This window comes from Haemorhous mexicanus, chromosome 2, assembly GCF_027477595.1.
Source record: "Haemorhous mexicanus isolate bHaeMex1 chromosome 2, bHaeMex1.pri, whole genome shotgun sequence".
NCBI classification, from domain to species: domain Eukaryota; kingdom Metazoa; phylum Chordata; class Aves; order Passeriformes; family Fringillidae; genus Haemorhous; species Haemorhous mexicanus.
The window spans coordinates 61,034,686-61,054,007 of record NC_082342.1 but is presented as its reverse complement, the minus strand read 5'-3'; the positions used below and the strand labels follow the sequence as shown (position 1 = coordinate 61,054,007).

Sequence of the window (19,322 nt, the reverse complement as noted above, 5' to 3'; positions counted from 1 at the left end):
AGGCTGCTTTAAGATTCCAGAAAATTACAACATTTTGAATGAAAGTTTTTCTTTCAGGGATGATTAATTACCTTCTAAAGTCATAGAAAATAATTGTAGTTAATTTTCTTTTAAAATGAGTATGTATAGGTAGTTTACAATAAAGAAAATCTTTCAGACCTACAGTGATGATCTTATCCATTTGTAATCCATTCAACTTTTAAAGGTAGGTGTGATAATTTCAGCCCATTAGAACTTGCTTAAACTAAAGAGTGGATGTATCAAGGAAGTAATGCTGTGTATATTTTTTCAATTAATTTGAAAAGAGTGAAAATGGTAAAGCACTCTATTATTATGTGTATAGAAATTGAGGCTAGAATTTAATTACTGTCATTCTGTTGATGACCCAGGTGCTCAGAAAATTTTGCTTAATTAACAATCTGTTTTCAGTTTGCAAGTGGAAATTCAAGTAGAAAAGATTCACAAAGATATGAGGAAGAGCTGGTTTGCCATTTTCCACTAATAAGTATTAATAAGATCATCTGAATTTTGAAAAACATTTGAACTTTAAAGTGTTTAATTTCCATTATGTGAACAGGTGCTAAGATTTATCAAAAGTCATTATCTGATCATTTCAGAAACTTTCCTCAATGGAAACACATGCTAGGAAGATGCCATCGCTTCTTCTTGTATAACTGCAGTAGACAAAGTGAATACTAAAAGGATTTTCTTCACTTACCTAACTTTTTGAAATTAAAAAAGTGACAAGAGGAAGGATAGTATGAGTACAACATGCTAAAAATCAAGGCATTTAAAGAAACTTTATGAAACAGGTAGCAAGGGATAATAAAAAGGAAGATGCAGAGGAGAATACTAAATTAGTATGTATCAAGGACCAACATACTAGTGCTCTATTCAAACAAAGTGTCAATGTATGTACAGCAATTTCAATATTCACAGCGATCTAAGCTATGAAGCTTTGCAAATTCCACCATAAAAGGTCTCCAAGAATTACACTAGAGCTAAACAGCAGCTGAGGCCATGGTTTGACAGTACAGGGAAGTGCCTCCACATCTTTTTGTATTGCACCAAAATCCTGCATTTACATGCTATGAAATGGCAATTCAATGTAAACTTGCTCTGCCATGTTTGTTCTTGTTGCACCAAGACTCATTTGTTTTCCCATAGGTGCCCTGGAAGCGTAAAGCTGGCATAATGCTTGTGCTCTGTGAAACTGGAAGACAAGACATGATGTACCCACTCCTAATCAGGATCAAATTTGGATGGGTAAGATAACCAGAAACACACAGCCCATAGGGATGGCAGATTCGCCCTTAAGGAGAAGCCATGAAAGGTTTATATTAGCTGAGGAACTCCCCAGCTAACTCATTTTTTGTCTGTGTCTGGGTAAAACTTGTCCAAAACGAGGCCCCAGATTTTGGGCTGATACCTTCATAATCTGAGTCTCACTGCTGACCATGGTTTTCAGATTATTTCTGATCTCCAGGAAGAAATTTCCAAAACTATATAACAGGTCATATCTACCTCTCCAAGGCACCTTGAACTCCAGAATGCACTGTGGTGTCAACTGTGACTGGTAAAGTAGAATTATTAAGTAACATGAAATATTCATTGTCAAACATCTGCTAGTTAGTTCTATGCTATATCAAATTTTCATTGACCATATGCAAAGCTATTTCCTTACTAAATTAGGACTTAAAAAACCACATTGTTCTGGAAGGGTCCATAACATGTCATGTTTTCCCCATCAATATAGCTTACAGGATGTAAGTAATTGCATCTTTCCTAATGACTTATTCTGTGGCTGCTAATTCTTTGGACAAAGGATTATTATCTAATTGTTTTTCTGCTGTGTTATAAATAGCTAAAAAGACCCAAATAACTAAGCCTAGAGTGATATGCAAGTGCAATAGACTTTATTAGAGATGCCAGCTCATAGTAAGCATATTAATAGGAAGTTTAAGATTTGGTTTCTGCTGCCATAAACAATGCTACCTGGAAAAAGTATTGCTATCAAGTATAAATGTAAAAGCAACCAGAAAAACCAGGAAAAACAGCAAAAATACCTTAAACAATGCCTGCAGAAGTTGCATAGAAGATTGTATGAAATGGAAAACTAGAGTATCTCCAGGGCCAGAAAATATTTGATACAGGATATTTGAAAATTGTACTACCAAAGAAAAACATAACTAAAAGAGAACCAAAGTGTAGCCTCATCTGCAGGTTAAGAGGTGGCGAGAATACTTTTACCCTGCATTACATTTATCAAGCAGTCTATTTTAAATACATGATTGAGTGAAGGCTGAAATTTATCTCTGGGTTCAGGAGCTAAGAAGTACTCAATTTTTCCTTTGCTTATTACATTATAAACTGCCATGCATATTATTTTATAGTATATATTATGATATACATAATTTATAATAGAAAAAGAAACAAAATAGAAACAAAGTGTTAGAATGAAAAACAAAAGTCTTGGATGGCAGACAAAATAATAGGGTTTCATGTAGAATTTTACTCCAAATTCCACCAATTAAGGACACAGGATGAAAAGGGCTTTGCACTAAATTACTGCAAGTGTCAGAGTAGAATATATGGCAATTTAGCACAGAAAAATTCTGTGAGAGTGTGACAGTTGACATGAAGGGTAAAAGAAAAATTCAACCCATAAAATTACAGTGTAAAGGAAACTGTTACAGTAAGTGTATAACACGCTTTTCAAATATAGAGTCTCAGCAGAGGGAGGATATAGAGTTGGCGTGGTTTGGGTCAGAAGCCCTGTTGCTGAATTCTGACTAAGCTGCAGTCTGCCAATCGATTTGGCTCCAAGCCCAGCAAACCCAGGAATTACAGTAGTCAAGGCTAGATGCTGTAGTGAATGAATTAGAGTCTCCAGGTCAGTTTTGGATAGGGAAGAGAATATTTTTTGGCAACAGTCCTGAAAGGCATTTGGTAATGAGCTGAACAGAACTCAGCATTAAGTCCAAGGCTAAAACTGTGCATAGGTAAATGACATGTGACATTGGTAAGAGAAATGGTAGACAGATTGCAGAGTAATGAAACATGTATTATTTTAATTAATTTGAGCCAAACACTCATTCTTTTGGTTATGGTACTGCTTACTTTCAAAAAACAATTTGCCTTTCTCACTTTTAGAGCTGAAAACCTGCAGCCTCTCCTGTTACTCAATTCACGTGCACGGAGAAACAGATGTGATTCCCTTTCTACTAGCAGAGGAAAAACATAAGAGTTGGAAATATCACCCTGGGGAAGACTGCAGATAATGCAAGGGATGGGTCCTAAAGTAAAGCATACCACATCTGGATACATAAGCAAAGGCCATTATAGATTTGTATAATGAAGATACAGGTTTTGACAGCTGTGCAAAATATCTGCCACTCTGCATTGTTTTTGGTTGTGTTGGGGTTTTGTGTTTGGCTGTGTTTTTAAAAAAAAACTTTTTAAAATTCACAACTATCTGCAACTCCATCAGGGAAATTTGGTCTGCGTGCTGACCAGATGCCTGAAGGTTCCTTAAAACACAGTGTTAAGACATAGCATGATAAAGGAGAAAACCATAGGACTTCACTATTATATCCCCAAATTCCACCTTTCTGGACAGACCGAGAGAATCTGCAGTGATTTATCTCCCAAATCATTTTGCTGTGTGGGCGGTCATCTTGCAAGGATGCCATTCCTCATCCTGCCCTTCTACCAATAACTACATGTGTCCTAGCAATAAAAAACAAGCAGGGACCATTCTTGCTCCCTGAAACCAACATGCTGAGTGTCCCTGCAGCAACAGCGCTTCTCTCTTCCCAAAAAGATGCTTTTCTGGGAAACTACTTGGCCTGCATCAAACTCTAAACTGTATCACATTTTGTGGGAAAACACTGGCTGACCCAGAGCAACAACTTTCTAACAGCTGAACAGTATGGGCCAGCCTGCCCTAGCTCAGCTTAATTTAATCCTGCAGACAGAGTCAGGGGGGTCATCCTTTACTAGCAGTCTCACCTCTTCTGCTCTCATCCTGGTACAGAGGTCTCAGCAGTGCAGACAGCAATTACAAGACTCACCAGAGGAAGAAGGATGTTTTCCTCCTACCCTGTCTCACCTACCTGAATACTAGAAAGAATGTCCTCTCTCTAAATTACTTCTACATTTCCCTTTGACTAGGGGTACAGCATTTGAGACCAGCAGGATGTATGTCTGGGCTCATGCTTGGTCCCTCTTCCCATTCCACCTGACTCAGACTGGCCCTAGTCAATCTGCTTGTGTGGGTTATTAAGAGGCTGAGTGAATGTCAATGGTCTATACCTGGGTGATGCAGGAAGAAATACTTCTTTCTAACACAATAAGGAGATCCTTCCACATAGAGAAATTTTAAAAAAGTATTTATACCACAACATATAACCTCTGGTCTTGTAAGAATATCAAACCCCTGTGTCAGCAGCCATTGTTTTCCTTTCTCCTTCTTTTAGCTAAGGAACTCAGTGGGGAACAGTGAAAGAGGGAGCAGTATGGGGATACTAAAAGTGCCCAATTTACAGGATTCATACTGAAACCTGTGCAGTAACCTGTCTGAGGTATGTATATCAACAACTGATAGTTCTAGAAATAGAACACTCCCTGTTAAACTTTGAAATAAAGAAAAAAGTGCAATTTAATTAAAGAGAGCCCAGTTTGCCCTGCAAGGTATTGCTAGAAAATCTTTCTACAATATAAGCTTTGAAAATCTTCTAGGTTATGAAACTGGGGTTTAATTTACAACAGAGAAACTGACAGCTTGGTGTAACTGCAAGAGCTGGCTCCGTGCCATGTGATAAATCACTCGGACTCAACAAGACCACTTCACCTTCATGTCATTTCTCAACAAACAGGAGCCTGACATCAGACCAGCACAACACAGGAGGGCAAGAACAAATGTACAGTACCTGCTCTTTCAATGCCACCATCTTACATTACAGAATGTACTTAATGGACCTTTTTTTGACAACCAGGAAAAAACCCTAGAAAAACCTCACCTGCCCCCCACCAACTCAAAGGAAGGTGAAGTGAACGCTGCTTTCTTTGTCAGCTTGACAAGATTACAAACTATTCCCAAAGAACGGCAGTTAATTAGTTATTCCTTCTTTTATTTATTGTTAGGCACAGCCTTCTTTTCAGTTCTCAGATTTAAAAATAGCAAAAGTGGCAACCGCCATTTTTGGTAAATCTGTCTGAAAAGAGGACTCTGGGAACTCTGCAATGTAGGAACATCATAAATGACATTAAGCCATTGCACGTCCCATTAAGTGAAGTAATAATTATCTGCAGAAATCTAACAGATTGAAATATTCCTAGGAGATCAGGAGGGCTATATTTTTGGGGGGCATAATACTGTTTCTTTTGCTGAAGAAAAAGGATAAAGACGTGGATGAGGAGGTTTCAACAGATATAGACTCTACTGGCAATCAAACCAAAAAATTGTCTCACATACTTCAGGTGTGAAATTTACTTCTCCATCTGTTGACATAGCTTATGTTCTCTTGCCTGCCATGACTTCTTCCTTCTGTATTATTGTTCCTTCTGTGTATGCCCATCTTTTCCTCCCACATAGTCTATCCCTTTCCAAAACTCTTTTCTTGCCCCATAACATCTCTGTCATCATCACAAACGACACCATTTATGACAAATTCAGTGATTTGACACGAAGCATAACTAGCGCCCACTGAAGGGAGCAAGTATTTCAATCACTCCTAGTTGCATAGGATTATTCATATTTATAAGGTTTATTCAATCATTTGTAAGCAGTCTGAACAGCTTTAGATGTGCAGACCACATGGTATGCACAGGCAACTCATCCTTTTGGGTGAAACCACCTTTCCTTCCTTGCCTAATGACTTTTCCCTCATCCTTTATTTCCATAGAACATTTTCAGCTCAGTTCTGTGATGCATCAGGCCCTTACCCCATCTCTACTCAGCAAGGCAAGTCAAAACCAAGCACAGATTTCCACGTGATTAAAGCACATGCTTCTTTGCCTTGAACCTTGTGTCATTATCTAGGAGAAATGCAGATTCCAGGCAAGCGGCACGAGTTGTCAAAATAGACTGAAATCTCTTGGAAGGCAGTGCTTTTATTTTTCTGCAAAATACCATGCATATTTAATGGACTACATTAAAAAAAAACCCACACACTCTCTTAAAAAAATAACAGAAGAGCTTCTGTTGAAATTCTGTCCATGCTTAAATCGATAACAAGATTTGTATTGACTTTAGGTGGAGTGAAAGATACAGACAATGGAAGGAATGCAGAAATTCAAAGAAAATGAAACACAGAAGAATAAGCTATGTGAAATACTACAAGTTGCAGCCACAAAGGCTTATACTGCCAAAAGAAAGAGAGGAACTGCAAGAACGCAAGGTAAAATACAAATGGAGTCTTTCATCTCTATTCTCTGCCACTGCCACAGCATCCTGTATAGAAATGCTTTTAGGAACATGTGTATATGACATAGAAAATCTCATAGATAGAAGGAAAACTGAAAAAAGAATAAAGAGATCCAGCTGAGCTTTACTGGACAAATTATCAGTATAGAAACAAGGCAAGAGCACACCGACTAAATAAGCTAACAAAAGGAACTGGATGGCTTGCAGAGGTTATTTTGTACTTAATTTTTTTTTCTTTTTTAGAAATGCATCAAGGTAGAAAGTAATAGTGGCAACTAATGACATGGATGATTAATGTTTGTATTACAGTGGCATTCTATGACACCAGCTGAGAACTGGGCTGCACTGTAAAAACACATTATATGACTCAATCTCTTTCACAAAGAGCTTAATGATGACCTAAAAATTGCACATAAAGTAAGCTTATATTTTTGAATTAGTCAGTGGCAAATGAAAGAAAGACTGTAAGACTGGACAATTAAAGAGAAGGAAAATCCTTTTAAAAGTTGTTATTAATGTGGAGCAATTGAAAGACTGCTCTGGAAAGCATGATTGTATATTAAAAGTCTGACTGCTAAGCATTTAACCAGCATGCATTTAATATCTCTAATGAAACTGGCTTCATTTTTGGCTCTGTGAGAATACTAAAAAGTGGAAAGATTTTTGGGAGAAATTACTGAAGTATGGAATTTAAAGGAATGATTTAGAATTAAAAAGAATTTAATGATGATTTTAGCAATCATCATTATAGCAATGTAAGCAAGAGAGCAACTTCTGAAGTCAACCTGTAAAGAGTAAAACAAAACTGATGCCAATAATTTTTTTAAGAGAGCTCAGAAAGGATTTTTGACATTTTTCTTACTTTTTGAACATTAAAAAAATGCAGATTCTATCTGTAAAGGCATTGATAATATTAGAACAGATTAAATCATATCCAGGGAGATCAGAGAATGAAAATGAAGAAACATGAAAGGAGGAGAATTTTATTCAGTCTATTGAGAATGCTTTTCCTTCAGAATTATTTAAATACAAGTTGTTTTTTGTACGGATTGGGGTGTAATTCATGTCATATACCTACCAGCTATTTGATAAAGATATTTAATGTAATCTAATATACCACTGGAGTCCTTCAGTAGAAAGGAAAGGAAAACTCAAGGTGACAATTGTGAGAGTACAAAAAAGGGGTACATGACACACAGCCTTCTCCCCAAACCTTTGATTTTTCCTAAATGGACAAAGAATCAAACCTTTGATTCTTCCTAAATGGCCAACTGAATCAGCTCAAAGTTGAATCCAGCTTCACTTCCTGTTGCACAACTAAGGGCTGAAGATACTTAGCAGCAGGCAAAGCAGGTAAAGTGCTTAATCTCATTATCCATAGAATCATAGAATGGTTTGGCTTGGAATGGGTCTTAAAGATCATCTGGCTTCAACCATGGGCAGGGACACTTTCCACTAGACCAGGTTGCTCAAAGCTCCATCCAACCTGGCCTAGAACACTGCCAGGAGTGGGGCATCCACAGCTTCTCTGGGCCTCCTGTGCCAGTGTCTCACCACTCTCACACTATGTTTCTTCCTAATACCTAGTCCAAACTGGTCCCCTTTCAGTTCAAAGCCATTCCCCCTTGTTCATGTTCATGCTGGACATCAGGAAGAATTTTTTCATTGAAAGTGTGGTTTCAATTAATTCACTGGAACAGGCTGCCCAGGGTGAAAGTACCATCCCTGGAAGTGTTTAAGAAATGACTGGACATGGCACTTGGAGCTATGGTTTAGTAGGCATGGTGGTGTTCATTCAAAGGCTGGACTGAAATGATCTTGGAGGTCTTTTCCAACCTTACTGATTCTATGATTCCATGTGAAGTAATCTAGCCAGGGGGCTCTATGACAAAAAACACCCTCCCACTGTTCCCCCAAAGGCATCCAAGAGACTGATTCATAGACTCTGGTGGGACTTGGTTTCAGAGTCCACTAAGTCCATTAGTTCTTTAGTAAAATGGACAAAAATGACCAAAGGATGGAGTGTCATAATCTGCTCAGTAACCAGCCATGGGGGCCTTCATTACACCGTGTATATAACCTATGAACTTGTATACTGGGACACTTCCACCGCCTTCTGTGTCTTACTCTTTAGATATCAAAATTATTTTTGAATCTGTAAATATTATTCACCTCTAGGTACCTTTTTCAGTGTTGTCAAGGGAGACTGCATTAAACAGTCTGAAAACTCAGTAAGAGGTAGGAAAAGTTAACAGCACATGAAGAAGACAGTCAGAGGAGGAAATTGTGGCTTTGGTGCAGTCTAAAAAACACCAATGGCCCAACAGGGATATCTCCAGGGCCTCAATTTTTCTTAAACATGAGGATCAACATCTGTAAACCTTACGCTGAACAGGTGGTTTGGGAGGGAACGAAACAGAGATGAATGGAAAGTCAAGGGGCAGTGTCACATGTATCTAAGCTGTAGAAGTAAATAGATGTCAAACCACAAAGAGAGACCTATCCAAAATCCATCTTGAAAACAATCTATACTTTGAGCACAAATTCAAATCTAAAAAAAAAATCAAGTAATTTAATTAGAAGAAGGAAGTGGACATTCTTCTCCCTTTATGCCTTAAATAACTGAAGAAGCACCATACCAAGGCTAAGAGTCGCTGTAGCATTTAAATCAGGTGCTATAAATTAGTGGTGTGACAACAGTAATACACTTTATTTCCCAGATTATCCTGGCACAAGTACTTTGATGAGGTAATTAATTCACGTGCTGAGCAATTGACCCAAATTTTTAGAGGTAATCTGCTCAGTAATCTCCTAAATACCTCCAGGCACAAATTTGTAGCAGGGATTTCAACGCCTGTACTTCTTTATTAGTTAGGCCATAAGATGAAATGTTCTGGTCACAGTAATCCTCATTAATAAGAAAGTATTTTCTACTGAGACTCACCAAGACTATGTGTTTGTATGTGTGCGAGTATGTGTGTTCCAGGTGAGTGCACTTGAAACCAATCTTATTTCTTTTTCACTCTCCATAACATTCATTTGCTGGCACTTTTATCTAACTCCAAGTTCTCCCCTTATGCTACACCCATCTGTATCAATGCTGCACACAGGAAGTGGGATTAATCTGCTCTGAACAAGGCATGTGAAAAGTGGGACACCTGGCTCAGAGCTAGGCCCCCTGTGAATCCTCTATGGGCAGCAGAGAAAAAATGGCATATCCAAAGGATGATTCATCTCATTGGAAGAGCACCATGAGGTCAGTTTGATGACTCATTCTGTGGAGATTCTTATTTTTCTCTTCTGACTGCAAAGAAAGCCCAGAATGGTCAGCTCCAAGTTGACATCTGACCTAGTTCATGAGAGAGGACTGCCACATGATATTTTTAAAATACTGTAATATTTATGTCAAATGGCCACACAGCTGCAGCATTACACTAGACTTTTGGATCCTTACTGCAGAAAAGCAGAAGTGGGGTTCTGTCAGTCTGCAGAATTTAATAGGCCACACACCCTTATTTTGGACATCTTGTATTTTCAAATTCTTCTTCATAAAGCAACTGACTTATTGTAACCAATTATGCAGGACTGTGGAACAGCAATGGAAAAAGATGCACAAAAAGCATTCCTCAGATCAATTCAAATTTCCTTGAAAATGGAAGCTTATTTCAGAATCTCCATGCTTAGCAATCTTAGGCATATACATGTGTAAAGGGAAAACATTAACCATCTGTTCGCAGCAAGTTCGCAAGGAATTTTAATAAGACATTAATGCTAATAATGATCAATGTTCATGATGTTTATAAAATAAACAATGGGGAACATATGGAAAGCTTGTAAAACTTGTTCTTATAAAATCCACAGGGTAACACCTTTCCCTGAGGATGCTTTTTGCTGACCTTGTCCTCCTAGGCCAGATCTGTCAGAAACTTTCTTCTTCCAGACTCTGCTGTTACTGTGGCACTAAGAAACTCACATTTTGAAGCCAAAGCTATCTCTGTTTTTGTAAGTTCAGCATTCAGCACATTACAGGAGCAAAACAGATAGCCAAAACTGCGTATTTCCACCTGAAACTACAGGGATCTCTATTTCCAAGTGACAGATGTTCTACAACAGTTGGTGACAAATGGGCTAATTTAGACTGATTTAACTAAAGTTCAGCCTGCTGACAATGGGGGACTTTTTTAAATGCAGCTGAAGAAGGCATTTCTGAATGCTAGAGCTGGCTGTCGCACACAAAACTAGAGAGGCCCTGGTGTGAACTGAACAGCACGCCATGCGTGGTGCCTGCATCTCTGTGCCTCACACTGCCTTTTAGATGCTGAGATGGAAGAAAACAATGCCTTGCAAATTACCAAGGGAATTAGCCGGTCTTTTAAATTTACTCTCTGAACATATGTCCACAGAAATAAAATGTCTTTGGCCCAGAATCTTTGTTTCTAAGTTCTGGCATCTAAACTCTTACATTAGATATATGCCCTGTGGTGAATTTGTCTTCTGAGATGATGAGCTCTCCATCACTTATGCAGGAAGCTTTAGTGGCCGCTCTGCTAAGCCAGACAAGTCCATCCAAGCTTATGCCTTCAACCCTAACTTTTAAAGGATGCCCACTCAGGGGCCAGAAATAAATTGCACAAAAGCCTTCGGAGCTTTTTTTTTAATGTAAAGATTAGGGGCATGATTCAGAAATTACAATGTAACAACTTCACTGTCCTCTATATGGTAAATTATCTTGGGTTTTGTTCTTAACTGGCCCATGAGGGCTGGCTCCAGGCTTCACCTTTCTGAGTATCATAATACCTCTTCCTTGAAGAGCCACGAGTAGACATGTTATAAACCACCAACAATTAAATTAGTTTTCTTTCTCCTTACCTTTTCCTTTTTTTTTTTCCCCTCATCCTCTCCTCTCCTCTCCTCTCCTCTCCTCTCCTCTCCTCTCCTCTCCTCTCCTCTCCTCTCCTCTCCTCTCCTCTCCTCTCCTCTCCTCTCCTCTCCTCTCCTCTCCTCTCCTCTCCTCTCCTCTCCTCTCCTCTCCTCTCCTCTCCTCTCCTCTCCTCTCCTCTCCTCTCCTCTCCTCTCCGAAAACTTCTAGGCAAGTATCCTGACCATTGTTTTATGAGGAAACCTCATTAGGGTAAGTTCATTGATTGTATTTCTGTACTGAGGAAATAGCTGCCAGCACTAGATATTTAAGACAGTTTATCTGCCCAATTAATACTGGCAGATCAGTCCTGATGCCAGCAGCAGTACAGCTTACTTTTCTACTGTGGAGGTGGCCTTTATCTGTAAATATATCCCTCTAAGTTACTGGATTCTACTGCCTTTTACCTAAACACAGTCTAAAAATATTACCTAATTGTGCTCTATTCTGTGATTGACCTAGTTAACTAGCTGCCACACACAGGCTACATATCCCTTCTCTCAAAAAAACCATGACCTTTTCTCAGAGCAGTGAGGCTTCTGTCTTGTCCATTCTTGAAGCGTTATGCCTACACAACAGTAGACGTTGTGAATAGAGCACGTCTTCATCTATTAATAAAAAAAAACTACTGAAACTTTGCTCACCTTGAATAATAAGTTCTTAGGAATGGTCCTTGATCCTCCAAACTGCCATAGAGTATGGAATAGGATGTGAAGTAGAGCATGACTGCACCGCAACTACTTACCCCCAAACAAACAAGCAAAATGATAAAACCACTACCACCACCACCACCATCACTACAATAACACTGACAAAAAGGGAGTTACTTACATTGAGTGAGGATCCCTGTTAAGGCATTTTTGAAACTCTCCTTGGCTTGCTCCATTTCTTGCTCGTGAGCCGCCTTCTCGTTCATGAGCCGGCGGACGTGGCTGTTGGCCGACTGCACCATGGAATAGAACTGGTTGGCAGAGCGACGATTCACCTCGCCTCGCTCAATCCAGGTGAGCAGCACCGTGATGGCCTCGGAAAACTTGCTATCATCTAGAACAATCAAAGCACAGGTTTCAAATTGCAGGCATAAATATCCTGCTGAGAACACATTTTCTGCTCCGTGTCACATAAAAATCACCATAAATCCTGCTTGCAGTATATCATTTTGGGCAACTTTTGTGTCCTTTGTTCTATCAGATGTAAGAAGCCAATACAGCCATGTGAAACTACATAAATCTTCCTTCAAGACTTGTCTTCTCCTCATTTTAATAGCTTTCTCACAACAAAAAGCAGCCTCCCCCCCCTTCCCTGTGGCCTGAGTCTTCACTTTTGCAATGTGTCCCTTAAGCCATTCAGCGATATGGAATGACCTTACAGCGGGAGTGAGGAGACCTCTGTGGTACTTGACTCACTGAGGAAATGAAATGTGTCTGTGTTAATCTGCTCAGCCAAAAGCTCAGTCTTGGAGCTTGGTCTCAGCCATACTTCTGTCAACAGATTTCACTAACATCATGTTGTTAATTAAGGAACAATGTTGAGGCTGAACAATTCCTCCTCAAAACACTGATTAATTACAAGGAACTGCTTTGAACAGACAATGTGCCTGCATTAATTTTGTATTATTTGTTTTGTACTATTTGTTTTATATTTCACATTATATATAGATATATTTTAAAGGATTCCAAATGAATCCAGGAAAATACCTAGATTACATCTTCATGTTTGCCATTCAGGTAATGAAAGTTGTTTTTCTCTGCAGAAAGATTGCCAAAACTGAAGGCTAGATTTTGCACATTCTCTCCCCAGGTAATCTTCTTTCCCTGACAGTGCTCTCAGCTTCCTCAAAAGACTCTAAGCACAGCATCCATTACACTTCAGGTTTCATCAGGATTAAGAGGAAACATTTATTTTAAGTCCCATTTAGACTGAACTGCAAGAAAATATTATTACAGCAATGTCTTCCCGTGAAACCATTTTTTTGCAATTCGATATCATTTTTTCACCAGGATTTTATTCTATAAAACTTCAATTTCCCAACAAGTCATTTTAAACATCTCGTCTAGTGCTTTTTGGTTATATTTCTGTATATATGTTTTAGATGGTATGCACACCTTTCTGTAGGAGAAGGTATATGGTCATGGCAGGAAGATGCAGTGTAGTCATAACCAACAGACACTTAAAACAAAAACTGGAAAATAGTAAACCCAGCCAACTGTCTTACAGGATACAGAAACATGTGACACAGTTTGTAAGACTCTGCTTTCCATGTATAAAGAATAATGAAATACTAATTGTTAAGTGATTATTTTGGCTCTTATTCTGAATCAATAATCACGTCCGTAAAAGGCGAGTAGCCTAAGAAACAGAGAGGACTAGTGGCACGCTCTTTGCCCACAGCCTCTGAAGAGAAGATTTTTCCATTGCCTGATCTTTAACATCTTATTAACTGAAACATGCTTTCAGCTACAGCAATAAGATTGGCTCTCCACAGCTGAATAGGCATGTTCACCCAAGATCCCTCGAGAAAAAAGCGCAAAATAACACATAACACATTCCCTGTGTACAATGGTGTATCTGTTGTAAAATATTAACATGTGATTCATGAGCACCATTCATTAATTTTCACTGGGCAGGAAGAGTCAGATGGACATCCTTTCATTTCATATTGTCTCCTTGGATTAGACTCCACTTGCGAGCTTTGCTGGGTACATATGCAGCAGGAATGTATTAAGTGGCTCTGACAAGCAAGGTTGGCTGAATACAGACCCCAAGAAATGCCAAATGCAAACAAGACTCATGCAAAGCCTCTTCACTGCAAGAAAACATGAGGATAAGGCTCTCCAAAGGACTTGGGCAAAATCTTCAGCCTGCTGAGTTGCATGGGAACTGGATGTCAAAGTTGCAATACAGCCAAGAACTCATGCCTGAAACACAATGTTTATTACAATTACACTAGTAAATAAGAATAACCTATAATGGTTTCTGGCAATGTTAGCATGTTGCCATGCATGAGGAAAATCAGCAGCACAGATATATCCTCCCTTTTCTTTGTTTTAGTCTCTCCCCAGTACTCATTCATGTGTTGTTTTGCTATAGAGCCTCTATTAAAAAAAACACCCTCCCCTCGTTTTGTTTTTATCAGGCACAGTGGGTGTCTGTAAGGGATGTTCATAAACATATCATCCTTCTGCCACATAGATTCTACCCATTTAAAAGGACATGCTGAAAACCCGTTTTATAATACTATACTTCCAGGGAGCTGGAGAGGTCTGTGGGACTATTATAGTTAATTCACAGCTCTGCTCACAGAGCAGGAAAAAATCCTTTCATTGGTAAACATCAGCATCTTCATTGATTACATAATTAGAAGTTACATACAAAAATGCTAGAGGGTAATATATGCACAACAGGAGAACATTAGTTAATAAAATCTTTTCTCTGCAGTTTTAAAATTTATGTCACCTTAATTTCTAACTTTTATATTCTTGAGCTCACTCAGTGACTGGTATAAGATAACTCACCGTGAATCCATTTTTTTCATCCAGAATACCTTCTTAGCAATGAGAGATTGCCTTAGAAAATCAGGTTTTTATATGAGATTGTTCATTTCTTTTTTAGTTAGTAGATAAATAGTAGAAGAAATGCAGCAATGGAATCTAATTTAAACAGAGCGTGAACTGCCTTATGATTGCAGCCATTTATTTAAAAAAATAAAACAAAACTCCTAATTCTGTTCAAAATTATTCCCTCATGGTAGGATGCACATAATTACACACTGTTTAAAAACACACTCTTCAAATAAATTCCTTTATATAAGACATGTTCCCATATGTAATTGTTCTTTTAAAATAAGCATGTGGCAAATTATTTCTTACACTTAGAGCTTTCTCCTCCTCCAAGTCACAGCATATTCTAAGCAAATACAGTAGGTTTTATCAGTCCTGGTTTTGCTGTCTGTTTAACAGTGAGGTGAACTGTGCCCCAGAAGTGCCGGCTGTCCTCAGGCAGCTGCAAAGGGAGCATGGGCTGGCCTGCTCCTGCGTCGACATCCCTGCAACAGGCACACGTTTGGTTGGAGTTATCCCAACCTTCCACACAGACACCTGCTGCAAGCACCTGCACCCCTGCATGTCCCCTAAAGGGCAGCTCCAACACAAGCTCTGACAACGTCGTGTCATTTGAAGATTATTACCCATCCATCCAGGATGGCTTGCTGGGTCTCTGTTGATAGAGATTTCCAGGTGCTGCCAGACTCAATCACAGGGCACTAGAGATAAGATATTTCAAATTCCTCTTATATCAGCTACAGATATTTGACATTTAAATCCTAGCTCGTAACTTAGATGAAATAAAATATATAAAAAAGAAAATGCGTCCCTAGAGCTGCCTGGAAAATTGTTAACAGGAATATTTCTATGAAAAAAGGGAATTATTGTTGACAAATGTTTTGCATTTTTATGCTTGTAATTTGACCACCTCTAAGCAGCCCCAACTGGAATAAACATTTAATTGAAAAAGCTGTGACAACAACTGTTACAGAAGGGTATCCTGGGAGAAGGCGTTGGAAACAGAGGTTTTACTTTCAGCTTATGGAGTTTCCCTGGTGTAACACAGGGTAGAATTCAGCTCAGAGTACCCACAAATGTGACTATTTATCTCTCAGTGTTAAGCACCTCCATCAGGTGCTTTCACAACTTGGGTGATGATGTCTAAGGTCTTAGCCTTAGACTACGGCTTAGAAAAGACATAGACTAATCCTTCACTCTGAAGCCAGGCATTCAAACACTCTTATTCCTATAATTTTTACATTTATAGATATATTGCAAATATAGTTAACTTGATATTTCTGTGTTTCAAGAATGACATTGCATGCTGGATTTCTAGCTAGGACAAGATCAAACACTGGGCTACTGATTTAGCCTTTTTATTATCTTTTCAACCCTGGTCTTTCTCAGATGTTTGAAAAGTATCTGAGATATTTCACACAGCACTTGGAGCCTCTCTAAATAACAGCAAACCTTCTACATTGTCCTATGGTCTGTGGTCACCAGAGTCACCATTCATTGTCTCTTGTCCTGAATCTTGCTCCCCTAATGCTTGCATTCTCTCCCAGGCTTGCAAGGACATGCTGAAAAGACAGAGTTGGACTTTACTCCAGTGACTACACCTAGAAAGCTCCTGTGCTGTTTGCCTATGTTTTGGGGAGCATTAATGATCTCATTGTTCTCTGGCCCCTCTGTAAGATGGGAAGGGGCAGGTACACCTTTATGCCAAGTTCTGCCCTGACCAGCAGAAACCCAATTAACCAACACCTCCTGAAGGTGTTCTTGAGAGCGCTGAGCATGACTGTGCTGCAGGGCAGGCAGAGAAAGGACAAGAGTGGTGGGATATGTCTGTCTGTTGCCTCTGATTAGCAGCCCGTCCTCTGTCAACTGCAGCAGCGCCATGGGAAGATGTGTTCCCTGACTCATCCCCACGCTCAGCACTACCCCCTGGCTCATGGTTACACTGCCCTCAGTCTGCCTGGAGCTGCTCAGCTGCTCAGACTCCAGTTCCAGTTTGCCAAACTGGGCCCAGTTCAAACAGGAGAGTGGCACAGTTCAGTTCAGGATGCAAACTTCTTCATTACGTAAAGCCGCAGCCAGGGGAGGATGTATGGCCAAGGTTACTCTTAATCTGACTTTTGACTTGATAATTTATTAAACTATAACTAAGATTTCTAAATTGAAAAAACTGAATTCATCACAAAAGAGAATAAACATTAGGAGGTGACTGCTGTGGGTGAATCAGGTCAGAAAAAAGGCTCACTAGCCTCTCTCATCAGCAGGCTCAGCCCAGCTCCCCTGTGTATCAGGTACAATTTTCTTCCCAGCACACATCACTTCTGGTGCCAAAATGACAACCTATTTTTCTCTTGGCTTAAGAGCTTCTTCTGTACTGAGTGCCTGTCAGTGACCTAGAAACACAACTCTTCAGTCTACTACCCTCACCTTCTTTTTTTCCTGCTCAAATCCCTTATATAATTGTGCCATGCATCACACACATCAGTCTAGTACTTTTGGGATTAATAACATTTTTAACCCAGTGGCATTGCATAACAAGTAAGAATCAAGAAATACAAATTCTTACTGCCAAAGGGCTCTTTTAAAGAATGATTAATATCTACCTTACTATTTTTTAAATAGCCTTAACTGCATACTATAGCCAAGAAACTTTTCCAGTTATGTAACAAATCTCTGACACTAGATTTGATAAAAATAAAATTATACTTTCACTAAAAGATATTTTTAAAAATAGTCTCTCCCCCCTACATAATCAAACTCTTTCTTTCTTTCAAATTAAATCATAGAAGATTCTTCCTGGGGTGGGTGTTTCATGTCAGACACAGAAATCCATTATCTTCTCCTGCTGTTGCCATTATTTCCAATGAAAAGTAATTATGAGGGTATTGAGTTTCCTCCCTATTTCTCAAAATCACACCAAAAACTTTCAGATCAGCGAGCTGCCATTTCCCAACTCTTAGTAATTAACTTGAGTCATTTTCCAGTGTGGAACATTTAATCCAGTGGGTTTATATTAAAACCTCAAAATCTGAATTGATACAATACAGCTGAAGTGAGGGGAGGATGCTTTTAGAAGTGTACTAAGCAATGAGTGTGCCTCCTGTAGGCTTTGGGAGGGACGTGCCCAGGGAATTGGCTTACCAGGCTGCTGATAGCTGAACCCACCTTATGCTCTTCTGCCAGCAGACAGAAGTGCCCTCGCACCGTGCCTGCTCACAGCCCCTGTGCCAGGCTCTCGGAGCCAGATGTATTGTGCCACAGCAGATGTCAGCAGCATATGGAAGAAGGAAGGAGAAAATGATAATCTAAAACCAGGAAGGGTGAGGGAACAGATTTGATGCTAAAGCGTTGAAACATGTCTGTTTCAGGGCTCTGTCCTGATATACCACTAATAAAAAAAAAAAATTGTGCTAAAAAAAAGCCTGGAATTTCAGCATTTAAACCTGGCATTCACTGGATTTGTACATAGGATCTCACTTTGCCTCTCCATCTGACGTAGATCTGCACTGAGTTTGATCCTTTCTGGGTGAGACTTGCCTCTCTGCACAACTGCACCGTCTCTCTAGTGCTCCACTAGTCTGGCTCCCAAGTGCAGGGTGATATTGAAAGCAGTGTTATTTTTCTTCTCAGTGAAATATCCTCTCTCCCATGCAATTAAATGTTGTTTATATTTCAAACGATGTGCAAGAGTTGAGATTGTCAGGCTTGATGTTACCTGAGTCTTGTGCAAGGCACATCCCTCATTCTACTGTAACTGCCATCTATTTATTTAAATTTCCAATCTGTGCTCTCTTCGGGGGATAATGCAGTGCCTGGCAAAGAAGCAGCTTCTCAATTTTTAAATTATATTTCTTAAAATGAAAAACCTTATGAATAACTTCCCCATGCTCACAAAGAAACACTATATTAAAAATGGAGGTAAATTCCAGGGTATTGTATTTAACTCTCAGATATTTATGTCTCCTTTGCTCAAAATATTTAAAAAACCAGACATTCAGATATAAAGAGATACCTTTTTTAAGTGATAGGACTATTTAGCTACCCACAGCAAATAAGACATATGTAGCGTTTTAAAGGATCTTATTTGCAAGAAGTGGTCTCTGAAAATGATACCATTAGGTACAGATATGCTTGAATTAAGAAAACCATAATTTTTGAAATCCTGCTTTGAAACGCAAATGTCATAAGCACAGATTAAAATGTTTTGTTCCAATGCACCTGACAGAGCAGCATTCCACTTAAAAAGTTCAGCCTCTCTCCAGTTGTGTCTTGTTCTGGGCACCACATCACTTAACTGTTTATAATGCACCCAGGAAAATAGATGTCAGAGCATGCAAATTTGAACCTAAATATCTACCGACACATTCCGCTGTGCAGTAATAACACATCTGATTTAACATTGAGGAATTAAAATCTCGAA

General features: G+C 39.1%; 1 protein-coding gene across 4 annotated transcripts in view; it reads right to left on the bottom strand.

The window, feature by feature from the left end:
• Nucleotides 1-19,322, bottom strand: part of ENOX1 (ecto-NOX disulfide-thiol exchanger 1) — a 355,324-nt gene that overhangs the window by 68,677 nt on the left and 267,325 nt on the right. For all 4 annotated transcript variants that reach the window (XM_059839068.1, XM_059839069.1, XM_059839071.1 and 1 more), the window contains one exon: nucleotides 12,177-12,389. In XM_059839068.1, the coding sequence (XP_059695051.1) occupies nucleotides 12,177-12,389 (213 nt within the window). The remainder of the gene's footprint in view (nucleotides 1-12,176; nucleotides 12,390-19,322) is intronic.